General features: G+C 31.1%; 1 protein-coding gene across 1 annotated transcript; it reads right to left on the reverse strand.

Moving 5' to 3' along the window:
* Positions 1-9,598: 9,598 nt before the first annotated feature.
* On the reverse strand, positions 9,599-11,937 carry LOC129308452 (probable glucan 1,3-beta-glucosidase A). Its single transcript, XM_054949565.1, has 8 exons — positions 11,764-11,937; positions 11,538-11,657; positions 11,246-11,434; positions 10,973-11,131; positions 10,711-10,880; positions 10,478-10,627; positions 10,010-10,356; positions 9,599-9,915 (listed from the first exon to the last, which is right to left on the reverse strand). The coding sequence occupies exons 1-8, from the start codon at positions 11,935-11,937 to the stop codon at positions 9,734-9,736; spliced, it is 1,491 nt and encodes a 496-aa protein (XP_054805540.1). The 3' UTR covers positions 9,599-9,733.
* Positions 11,938-13,574: the final 1,637 nt, after the last annotated feature.

Below are 13,574 nucleotides of genomic sequence, written 5' to 3' on the forward strand. Positions count from 1 at the left end.
TAAAGGAAAAATGATATATACTTTTATGAAGATAATTTTTTTGATACGTTGCTTTTTCCTAAAAACTGCTTATTTTGGATCAAAGAAAGTATTGTGTATGCCTGCATTGGATGATGTTCAGTTCATTGAACTCAGTGAGAACTGAATAATAAGAAGCATCCAAATCCACGAGTTTGTGTTCGATATTTGATTTAATCAAATATTATGCCAATTTATTTTCGATAATCATAATCTCTGGACTTGCCAGCAAACATAAAGATGGTGAATATAAAACCATGTGGAAAGGAAGCTAAAGTCCAACAATCTCAATCTAGGGCTTCTGAGTCTAATATGGAGATGGGCTTTTGAAGGCCCAATAGGCCCATCCAAAAGTGTCGCTCAAACCCTTTGTTGTCGTTCCTGAGCGATGAGATTCAGATACATGATTGGAAATCCAAAAAGTTGAGGGTCAAGGGACACATAGAAGCTCACAAAAGATTAAAATTTAAAATACACATTAAATAATTAAAATCATATTTTATCTTATTACTCCCAAATCAGCATTCAGCAATATGAATGAAATTACACTGTTTTTTGACACATCCATACAATGGACTACATTCAAATGTTGCAAGTATCTCAATAAACAATATAAAATGATCAGAATAGAATTTAGTGAGTCACCTTTAGGAGTCATTGATATAGAAAACTTACAAGTATAAGTAAAGATGTTGATTATCTTAAGCCTGAGAATATTCACAACCTACTAGACTCTCTAAACCTTCAAAAGATAGATAAATATAAGAGAGCATAAAGATAATGAGAAGGTGAACTTATGAATACTAGAATGATTAATTAATTATTTTAACTTTTTCAAATTCTCTTTATCTGGTAAGTTAAAAGATAGGAAAAATAACTTATGGCTAAAGAATAGTAGGTTCTACTTCTATACAAATAAGCTCACTTATATAATCTATCGATCATAATTCACATAAGATTATAGAGTTAATATGTTTTGGGCCCAATAATAAATTAATACAAATCCACAATATATTTAAATATTCCAAGTTTCCAACAGCAAATCCATCAAGTGTTTTGGACTCTAATCAACATGATAAAATGTAGAATTAAATGACCAAATACCCACTAACGCTCAGCACAAAAGTTCGAATCTAAACAAGTTTTTCTCAGTTTTCTCCCCAATTTCTCATAGATATCTCTCACACAAACATTAATACATGAAAAGAACTTTCTGAGAAAGTTATTTTCGAGAGAAATTCTCAAAGAAGGAGCGAGCAAACTAAAAGCAAATCAACCCTGCCAAAAACTAAATGCTATTCTAACTAAGCTTGGTTCGCTTGAAAAATTAAATAGAACAAATCCAGAGACCTCAACAGAGCACGATCAGAAGTATTAATTTGATTTGTTTGCTTGTGCACGCAAAACTGCAACTAAACTTCGGATTAATCCAGGGCTGCCTTTCACTGATGTCGTAATATCTATCCTTTTGCTGTGGATAGAATTTTTTCCTTTCTTTGCTGTTCCGGTTTGTTGTGTATACTATCTTTTCATTTTTCTTTCTTAGCTTCCAGCATTGCTGCCTGCAATAAGAGGGAACAAATGAATTTGTTGCATGTATGGCTTATCTTTTTAGTCTTTTCAGTACTGGTTTTTGCTGTGTATTTGACTTTCTGAGACATTTCATGGATCCTAGCTCCAAGAAAATCTCAGTTATATGGACTTGGAAATTGCAAAGGTCCTGACAGGCTTTGACACATGGTACTTTTACTGCTGTTTGATGTGCTCATGCTAATAATTCTCTTGGTAATTCAGATTTTGGAGGAGCAATATCTTAGCACGGAGCTGGCAATTCATTGACTTGTGCATATATTATTTCTGGGTGTGATTACTGTGATAATATTGGAGGTAATGTTTCTCTCATTTACCTGTATGATGCTAGGATCTGGGATTGGATTTATGATTACCATGTATTCTCAATGTAATATAAATCATCTATGCTGTGCAGGTAAGTTAAAAGATAGGAAAAATAACTTGTGGCCAAAGAATAGTAGGTTCTGCCTCTATCCAAATAAGCTCACTTATACAATCCAACATGGCTCTGTAGGGAATATATTGGAGAGTATAAACAAGGAGTTTCTGATACACCATGGAATTTACCATACATACAATTTCTTTGCATGTTTCAGTTGGAACACTCATCTTGCTTATGCCATAGATATGTTTTTATGGGAAACAACAATTTGTGAACTTTTTGTAATTTATAATAATGCACTATATTTTTTGAGGTCTAAATTCAAACCTGAAGTTTCTTGTTAATCAAAATTAAAATGAAGAATCCAATGCTGTGATATTAGTAAATTGTTTTCTGTTCTTTTTACTCTCTTTTCTGTATTTTATGAGTGTTAATAAAGTGTCAGTAAAAGTCATAAATATGTAACATGGAACTGTGAAAAGGTCTTAAATATGAGAAAGTTGATCAACTTTTGTAAATCTTTTCCGGTCTTTATGTCTTTGTTTCTAAAATATTTTAAATTTGCTTGTTTATTTATTTTAGAAGTTAGCTTGGAGATAGAACATGGGTATCAATGTATATAATCTGGGCAATATTTCTAAACATTGAAATCGGAAATAGAGCAATATTTCTAGTAGATTTCATATATAGTTATGAAAATACATTATTAACTGTTGCAAAAGTTAGCTTTGTGTAATAGTGTGTGTAAAACAAAAGGCAATATGACTTTCATTATTAAAACTTTAAACTTCTCGATGTTAAACTTATTTCATGACAGTAGACATTTTAAAAAAATTTCCATTGATAATCTAATTTTGAAACTACTTATTGAGCCGTAAGATACCCTGAAAGAGGGAAGAGAATTCAGCTGAGATGAGAGTTAATAGATTATACATGTAAATAAGTTTGATATTACATTTTAATTCAAAAACCTTAAGATAATAATAAAGAATTTGGTAAACATGTTGAGACAAACAATTATTTAGAGGTTGAGTTGATTGCTCAATTTTTCAGCAAAAATAGCAAGTAACATGCTTAATCAAAATTTGAAATTAGTTGGCAATTAATTTGTTATTCAAAGGTAATTGCCTCTCAATATGTTGGGAATTGATCTTCAATAGAGTTAGTAATTCGGCTATGCCTAATGAGCTAGTTCAAATAAGCTTAAAAAAATTTAAAGTTAGGCTTTATAAACCTAAATACTTGAGTAACACTTTTACTTTTTTTAAAAAAATATATAAAGTATATTAAATATTAATTAATTCTTTAAATTTTAGTTCATTTTATACCAAGAAATTATATATTTGGGTATATTATTATAGATATTTTTTTAAAAATGAAATATCTTAAAATAATATTTAAAATGTATTTTAATCTTAATTTAAAATTTTATGACACACAATTTTTTTAAAAAAATTGATTTTTCTACATTTTTTGAGTATTTCAAAAAGCACATTTTATATATTTTGATAATAATAAAAATAATTAATTTTAGAGCAAAGAATAAAGTTAAAAAAATAATTTAAAATATTTTGATAATTTGAATATTCAGATAAGCCTAAATAAACTCTAGAGTGCTAGTGCCAAACCCAAACTTGGCTAGATGGGGTTTTTTTTTTTTTAAAAAAAAATAAGTTTAGGCTTATTAGAGCCCAAATTCAGCTAAACCCGTATAAGCCCACCCTTTCCAAATTATTGGCTCAAATCTCCATATGTAAACAGACCTTATGGAAAACTTGGTACCCACTATTTTCTTGCAGTGATTATTTAGTACATGCTATGTTAATGGCTTACTTATCTGTTCAAAATTACCAATTATTTCACCATATTATTATAAATAATTGAATAAAATTCCTTCAAAGATTTGAACATTTGCTTATATTTTTTGTTAGATTTTTTTATGGTCTTTGCAAATTTTTCAGATTTCTTATACGAAAGTAACATGTTGTACACTAAAGAATGAGACAGCTTTATGGTTAATATAATCTAACTACTGCTTTTAAATTATTAATTTCTATTCTACAAATTGAGGAAAAGAGCTTATTTATTGGTATGTCTATTGTACTTCCCTTTTCATATGAATTTCACTGAAATTTGAATATTATAAATATTTTTTGAAATTATGTAATGATTAGAATTTATGTAATAATAAAAAAGAGACATTTTTTCTACACGGTAGGCGATAATAGAAAAAGGGCTAAGGGCCAAATATAACCGTTAAAATTTTTAAAATTTTCACACTGCCATTTGTACTATCAATTTCTTCCATTGGCTGGGCTTACATTAATTTTTTTAATATTTATTTATTATAAAAGATTGTATTATGAGGCCACTAATATTTTTATATTTTTAATAATTTAAAAAATTCTTCTCTCTTCCACCTTCACCCTCCCTCCTGTCTCCCCCTCCCCGGTCCCCCCTTCCTCCTTATAGTCTCTTTCTCCTCCTTATCGTTTCTCTCTTCTCCATCTTAGCCACCGCATTGGCATCCTCTCTACATTTTCCACCTTTTCCTCCATTCCTTCTCTGCATTCTTTATTTCCATGCATGGATGACGCCATGATAGCTAACCTCATCTCCTGCAACCCCTCCTTCACCGACCCCCTCAAATGCGCCATTGGCGATGCTTAAATCGACACTGTATATCAACACTGAAGATGTGTTGTTGTCGAAACGATGAGACCCTACTAATCTCTGCCCTCTATCTTCCTCTCTCCTCCCTCACTCTGTCTCTCTCTCTCTCTCTCACCCTCCCTCTCCTTCTTTGATTTCTCGAACTAGTGCAACGTTGATGGTCTCCCATACTTCAGCTACAAGGCCATTCTCGACGGCCTCCCTCCCTCCAAAGCCGATGCTTCCTAGCAAATGCCTTCTCTCTACAAGTCCACCAACACCACTTGCATTGATCCCTTCCTCAAGGTTCTTGCGTTTAGATCTGATCTCGGCCTTGACTAGCCACGTCCCTCCTGTCACCTGTGTTGTCTAACAGGGTCATGACCTTTTCTGTCAAAGCCGCCAGTGTTTAGGTCGTTCATGGTTCGGGAAGGGTGAAGGGTGGGGGGAGAGAGGACGGAGAGAGAGAAAGGAAGTTCTAAGGGCCAACATGCATGTTCAACTCAATTAAGGAGGCATCCATGCTCATCGAGGATGGTTCTCCGTTGAAGCCGATCTAGCCCATCCATAGTAGTCATCAAAGCTGTCATGGAGTTGGTGAGGAGGAGGACTAGAGAGAGAGAGAGAAAGGAGGGAGAGGACAAGAAGAGGGAGCGAGAGAAAGTGGAGGAGAGACCTAAATATTTTTTTATATTATAAAAAATATTAAAAATGAATTGTGAGACTCACAATTAAATATTTTATAATAAAATATTAAAAATCAAGAGTGGGACCTACTTAACAAAAAATAACATTAGAAAAAAAGGGTGATTGAGAGATAAAATTAACATTAAATTAAATTTAAGATTATTTTTCAACTTTGATGACTAATTCAGAGATAAATTTAACCTTAACGCATAAAAATTATTTGCTCTTTTTTTTAAATATTTACTTTTTATATAGGTTTTAATTAGCTTGATAAGAAAGTCTATATTTTCATATTAACTTTGAAGCCAATGAAGACACACACAGATATATGTATGTATGTATGTATATATATATAAAGCTCATTTTCTATACTAGATTTTTTTTCTTTTAAATCAATGTAAAAAATTTTCTCAACATCAATTCAATAGCCTCCCCTTTTTTACACTTACGTCAAAACCAATGTAAGACAAAAATCAATATGACTTTTATTAAGGTTGTAAAATTTCTCGATGTTAAACTTATTTTGTGATAGTAGTATACATTTAAAAATAAATTCCATTAATAATCTAATTCTGATGCTACTTATTGAGCCATAAGGTGTCCTGGAGAGATGAGAGCTAAAAAGTATTCAGGTAAGTAAATTCAGTATTATATCTTAATTCAAAACTTTAAAGTAATTAATAAAGAATTAGGTAAACATGTTGAGTAAAACAATGTTTAAAAGTTGAGTTGATTGCTCAATTTTTCAACAAACAACAAGAAGTAACGTGCTTGGTACATCTCGATCTCATCATTCACAAAGGAGTTTTTGTTCGATTGCTCTCTAAGAAAAATCAAGATGTCATAGATCGGGAAGTTCATAATCAGCTTTACTGTTTTGGATATGTCTCTATCACTGTATATGCTTTTTTCTTGATCTTTTGATTTTTATTTTATTATGTCTTCTTTTTTATGAGTCTTTACCCTGCTATTACCTTTTATTTTAATTAATATCATTTAACTTTTTCTAAAGAAAAAGGTGACATGCTTATTCAAAATTATCAGCAGCCAAATTTGTGGCTTCTCTTATAGGTAAAAAAGAATGCGATACATAGCTTTTCATTATAAAGTTCTTTCACAAATTCCGAGTATGTAGCTACCCAAGAGTATATGTATGATGACATGTCCTTGCCTATCTAAAAGCAATCATATCCACGACTCCTTACTACAAGTTCACAATACAACTTTTTGATAAGTTTACAACTTTAATTGCCAAGAGCGCGCAGGAAAATGCAGAGAGGCAAATTGTAGTCCCTTTTACTTGCATCTTTGGCGAAATTGTGTGGTATTCAAACTTGTGATGATACTTTATTTGTCATTTTCCTTGATTTCAATTCCTTGAGAAAATGGAGTAATTGAGTAATTGAAGGAGAAGAACAACCAAAAAGAATATTCAAAGTAAATATTTTTAAAAGTTACTCGTCCATATGATGTGTTGCAAGCACCCCCACCATTAAATGAAAACCGCCAAATTCTTAGTAGTAGTCTAAGAAGGGCCCCTAGAGAGAATATATAGTACTCAGCATCTTGAGAACATGTTTCCATTGAACTTGAAAGGAAAACTGTTGAGAAAATTTGAGAGAAAAGAATACTAGCGAAAACATTTCATTAAACAACAACAATAATTAGAAACAACTTAACATTCATTCACTTGAAGGATTACAAATCAAACCAACCCTTAACTTGGGTGATAAATAAACCCAAACATGAAGACTAACCATGATGTGAAGACCAAGTTAACCTCCCATTTGAGGTAGGATTTCAACCCCCTTACTTCTAAACACAATATGGTACCCTTTTATATAGAACTTAGGGTCTACAACTAATTAATGTGATTAACCCTAATCACATATTAATACTCTAATATTCCAACAATAAGCCCTTACTACTGTTTATGGATTCAAAGAAATCTACAGAAAGGCCTCATTTTGTTTTTAATTATTTATGCATATGTTGTAATACTGCAATGAGAGGCAGAATAGAATCAAAGTCAGTGACCATATAAGGGTCGTGTTCTTCATTTGATCGTGGGTGTATTGTACAGGAGTAATCTAGCTACATCCCTTGTCTTTCCTTTAGTAAGTGGACACGTTCTCTAGCTCTGTTCATTTTCCCTTCGTTCTCTAGCTCCGTTCATTTTCCCTTCGTTCTCTAGCTCCCTTCTCTTCCCTGGGCTATCTTTCTGCAATTATTGATGACATTTGATTATTTTTTTTTCATTACAGTGTCATATGTCATCCTCACAAAAGAGTAAGGCTATCAATATTGGCATTGGTAGTAATAATAATTATTAAGGTTTAATTGATGATGCTAATAAAGTCTAATTTTTATTAGACTTAAATTTGTTGTAATGTGAATTGACTTAAATTTATTTTTTTAAACTTAATTTTATACATAGTAAAAAAAAATTTGGATTTTAAATTATTTTTTAGGTTATTATGAGTAAGATAGAATATTTGTATTATAATTTTGATAAGAGATCAGTTAGTAGTAATTTGAAAATAAAATTAAAAGATCAAATTATATTTTAAGTGAAAAATTTTATATATTTGGGAGTTATTATTCAATATAATAGAAAAATTAATGAAAATATTGCATATAGGATATAAGTTAGTTGGTTTAATTGGAGAAAGGCTAAAAAAGTTATTTACGATAGTAAGATACTTGATAAATTTAAAGGAAAGTTTTATCAAATTATTATAAGACCAGCTATGTTATATGGCAGTAGAGATGATAATATTGAGATAAATGAGCGAGCATACATGCCAAGATAAAATTTAAAATAAGTACATATGAGAAAAAGTAGGCGTAGCACCTATTGAGAGAAAAATAATAAACCATCATTTGAGATAGTTTGAACATGTATAAAGAAGATTGCGGGAGATATCAATGAGGAGAGTGAAACGAATAATTTTAAGCCCTGTTAAGAGGGGTAAAGGAAGGTCAAAGAAAATATTTATAGAAGTTGTTAATTGATACCTCTTAATTAATAATATTTTTAAAAGTTTGATAAATGATATAGTCCAATAGCATGTACAATCTATGTAGCCATTCCACCTAATGGAATAAAGTTTTTGTTGTTGTTATTGTAGGTTAATTTTAAAATTGAAAAAGAAAACAGGGCTAAGGTCCACATAGTTGGCTCTTTAGCCTTGAAGGCCATAGCCGAGTTTTGCAAAATGAAGCCTTGATATATATAATCAGGATTAACAGGGTTAGCCTGTTTAGGCCCTAGCACTTCAGGGATTGACTCTATTGAATAGCTCTACTTTTTATGATGATTGTTTAATAAAGAAATATGATAGTTATATTTCCAAAAATATATTTCTTGCTCATTTTAATTCATTTTTTTAAAAAGATAAGAGTGTAAATTGGCCTATAAATTATAGGTCTAGAAGCATTTTTGGTGTAATGTTCTTTTTTAACTTTTAAAAATGGTGCAATTTCACCTAGATTATTAACAAAAGTTATCTTTGACTGTTAGTTGACTAAAAAATGACATAAAAAATTAAAAAAAAAAGACCAATAAAATTTTCTTGGTTCTTTTAAGGTATTTTTTTTAGTCCTTGTCTATAATTTTTTAGTCCTTTACTTTAACTTTTTTGTCCTTTTTCTGTAATTTTTGAAGTCATTTTTTGATTAATCAACTATTAAAGTTAACGTTTGTTAATAGTCGAAATCAGATTGTACCATTTTCAAAAATTAAAAGTAAATATTACTTTAAAAATAAAGTTTGGATTCCAAATACTATTGGACCTATAATTGAGAGGTTAATTTATCGTTTAATCCTTTTTAAAAATCTTAATAACACTTTTCATGTTTTAAATCCATTCAGAAAACGTAACGTGCTTGACCCAAAAAAAAAAAATTGTAACGTACTTTTTATTTCCATTTTATTTATATTATATTACGTATTTATTTTAATTTATGAACTTAGGTAATAATATTACAAATAGAATTGTAATATCACATTAAAACTTACGAAAACCAAATTTAATTCGGACAATGAAAGATGTTAATCATAGCTCACTCAAATTAAATTAAAAAAGGTCACATTATTAAATTTTTGTCATAAATTTCTCTATTTACCTTCCATTAAATATTGATGATAGGAATTACGTTTTTAAAATATGTATATTTAGTAAAGATAAAATTAAAAACTTATTAAATTTTTACTTAGTGTAAATGAATTTTAAAATTATCCTTAATTTTAATAAGATATATTACAAGTAACTTATAAACAGGAGAATATCACTATACAGTAATGGATAACATACAAATCCAAGAGTTCGTATTCTTTATTCTTATTCATTCCATAATTTTATTTTATTTTTTAATCTGGGAGACGAGTGAATACGAAAATTTCATGAGGCAGGCAATGGGCTAGAGCTTTATATAGCCATTCTCAATCATCCATTTGAGGCTCCAGTGGTTAAATTGGCATTTATAAGCCCAATAGGCCCATCCAAAAGAGGCTCGAGAATACACATCCAACTGTGCTTTTGCAAATCTCTGATAATCTTCCTTTGACGCTCCCTGTACGTTCCACTCTGCTGTCCACTCCCCTGTCGTGCCATTTCCATGACATAATCCATAGATATAAGTGAACTTTAAGGAGAGATCTATCATCTATCATATAATATAATCCTGTTTACTCACCTACGAAACTGAGAGGACCATTGCTGGTTGTGATTCCGTTGAGATCCGAAGCTGTTTGGTTATATATATAATCGATGTTCTGTTGCACATTCATGTTCCTGAACTGAACCCCAAACAAATTGTAATAATGCACGTCAATCACTACTCGATCGAATCCCCCAGCAAATGAGAGAAGCTCTTTGGAGCCATGATCCAATGGGTTTGACATGATGACATGAGTTGTTTTAGCGTATTTCCTCACTGCATCATAAGCTTGCTGGTAATACTTCTTCAGGCTATCCAGATTCGGCCCTAATGTTGGCTCGTTCATCAGTTCGATTCCTCCTAGACTAAGTTTGTTCGCATATCTACCAGACCAAAGTCAGCTATCGTCATGTCGCTATCTCAAGTCTCAAAATAGCGACAAGATCGCGGTGTTTCTCATGTAATTAAGACCAAAACACACCCCAAGAATTCAAACGTGCTCACCTTTTTGCTAAGAAGTCAATTACTGTAACTGTGTCTGGTATGTATGAATCTCCCCATTCAATATATCCGTCTCTTGTTCCACTGTGATCGTTCCCATTCTGTGAACCTTGAACTGCATGAAGGTCCACTATCACTTTCATCCCGTGGTTTCTGCAACATATGTGGCAGTAATTTAACCTGTAATTGATCTATTTGTGAGAACTGAAAGCTTGAAATTGGATCCACACACTTACTGGGCCCAAGTGAAATCATTGTCCAATGCTGCAAGAGATCCACCGACAAAAGGTTTCGGAGGGTTGGGGTCGTAGGCTATCCACCAACCCACAGGAATTCTTACAGCAGTCAACCCATTTTGTGACATGAATCTGAAATCTTCTTCAGTTATATACGTATTCCAATGATCCTGCGTTGCATTGCATCCTCAGTATCAGAGAATACTAATTTTAGCTTGTTTAGATTGAAAGGAAAGATGTCTGTAGAAGAAAGATGTGGGACCTGCAAGACTTGAGGTGCTCTATTAGGGCCATAACCATTAGTAATTTGATACTCTCCTTGTAATGTTTTCACAGTTGTCATATTGAACACAGATGGGTCGCTGTCTTCCCAATTTGTCGATCCTTTGTAATCTGCACTCACCACTGTCTCCGATTGAGCCTGATTAATACAGTCAAATTACATAAACATAATTCCCACAACTATAAAGAGCCATCCATGTCGCTTGTAATGTTGGGATTTGAATAACAGGGGGATATATGTGTACATACATACCTGTAAGAAGAGACCGTTTGATGCTTGGATTCGAATTTTGGATGGGTGACTAGTGTTTCTTATAATCTGAAACGTTTCTGGGTTTGTGGTTGAGTTAGAAGTGGCGACTAGCTTCTTTGCAGCATCTAAACCAAAGAATTGCTTGCTGAACACTCTGAAATTGAAGGTGGAATCGTTCACCCTCCACAACTGCATAGGCGTTAATTTTTTCATTTCGGATTATAAGAGAAGCAAATCTGGAAAAGCCTTTGGTTTACAGTAAGTGGCGAAGAACATAAAGACAGAGACACACCGTAAAAGTTTCCCAACCAGAAGCAGAATCGCGGTTCGCTGAAACTCCAGTCCCTCCTCCGTTTTCAGCCACGAGAAACTTCTGTAACTTGATGGACTTCAATTGTACTTGAGTTCCATCCTGAACACGACCAAGATACCAAGAATAAAGAAGTAAGAGTGTGTCTGCGTGTGTTTGTGTGTGCGTGTGAAAGCATAGATGAGACAGTGAGTAAAGAAATGGATACCAAGAGATCTTTGTTGACTATGCCATCAAAAAGAGATGGTTTCATCCAGCCCTCCGTAACGAGCCAATTCCCCAGATTTACGGCTTTGTATGGCAGATTTTGCGCAGCTACGAGTGAGTAACAGCAACAGAGGAGAAGAGGAAATAGTACACTCACGCAATTTTGGTATCTCATTTTGATAGCCTTTGCTGAATGTTCGGGAAAGTGTGTGATGGGCGCGCACGTATATACTCCTCCCACTCCGAAGCATTTCTCCTCAGAATTTTCATTCAAATATAAATAATATAGTAAATGTAAAAGATTTTTTTTTCATTTCATCTATTATATTTATTAAGCTAGATTTTTATGTAAATACATTTCTCATTTATCATTAAATTTGAGATTAAAGATAAAAAATAATATATATTTTTATAAAAATGATGACTTTATTGGTATGCAAATTTTCTCTTAAAACTACTTATATTTTGAACTAAGGGAGTAAGTATATGAATATTGATATAATGATAAATTAAAAAAATAAAATACAAGGAAAAATCACATCCAATAATCAAATAAAGGTATTTACTGAAAAAAGACCAAACAATTTTGAATTTATTTTACAAAGTTAAAGGATCTAAATATAATTAAAACTTATTGCAAAAAAAATAAAACTACAGCTGATAATTTTTTTTTTTGGTCTAAAAAAAATTCCATCCATAGACATTGATTGCTGGACCACTATTGGCGCTTGGACACTAGGTGATAAATAAATTTTCAAGATGACAAGGAGGTTTGAATCCACAACTCTTTGGTCACCAAAAAAATTAATAACCACTAAGTTACTAATAGTTGTTAATTTTATAGTGCACAAATTTTTATATATATATATATATATATTATATTATATTATATTATCAATTTAGTTTTCACATTCAAAACCATTACTTTCTCCATTCAAAAATATAAATAATTTTTAACCGAATCTCACTTTCAATAAAGGAGTTATTTGTTTTCAAACTAGCACTATTTTTTTATATATATCCCTATTTAATATAATATTTTATTCTAAAATAAATATAAAGTGATTTATTTATTAGGGGTACTTTAAAAAAAAAAAGACAATGATTATACTTTAAAATGTTTTATATTATTGAACATCCAACCTCTCAAAAAATGTCTTACATTTTTAAACAAATAGAGTATTTGTCAATAGCTCAATTCAACTTGCCATTTCATAAATTTTTACTTATTGATTTATTCAAAGAAACTTGTTAAAAAATTTAATATACAAAAGCTGTCATTATAGCAAAAAATCTACTTGATAAAAACTTATATGAACTTATTATTTTAGTAAAATTTACTTATCAATTTTTTAAGAAAGATTGTTGAAGAAGATTTGATATGTACAAGTTGTTTTTATAAAATGAAATGTACTTGTCAAAGGCTTAATTGAACTTGTAAGTTCATAAATATGAACTTGTTAATTTATTAATATTTACTTGCATATATGGACATTGTTAACAATTGTTTTTTAGACATTTGACAAATTAATTCTTCTAAAATGACAGGTTGACATAACATTTTGACAAGTACACTTCTAAGTATAAAATTCACATTTTGCAAAGTGAATTTTATGAACAAGTTCTTCTAAATAAATTAACAAGTAAATGTTATTAAAATAACAAGTCCAATTAACGTTTTGGTAAGAATAATTCAAGTTATAAAGACACATTATGAATATTGAGAACTTTATTGAAGTATGCATAATATGTTTTTATAACTTGAATTATACTTGTCAAAATGCTAATTAAACATTTGAATCTATCATTTTA

This window comes from Prosopis cineraria, unplaced genomic scaffold (assembly GCF_029017545.1).
Source record: "Prosopis cineraria cultivar Desert tree isolate PC_DT_omini unplaced genomic scaffold, ASM2901754v1 PC4, whole genome shotgun sequence".
Classification (NCBI taxonomy): Eukaryota; Viridiplantae; Streptophyta; class Magnoliopsida; order Fabales; family Fabaceae; genus Prosopis; species Prosopis cineraria.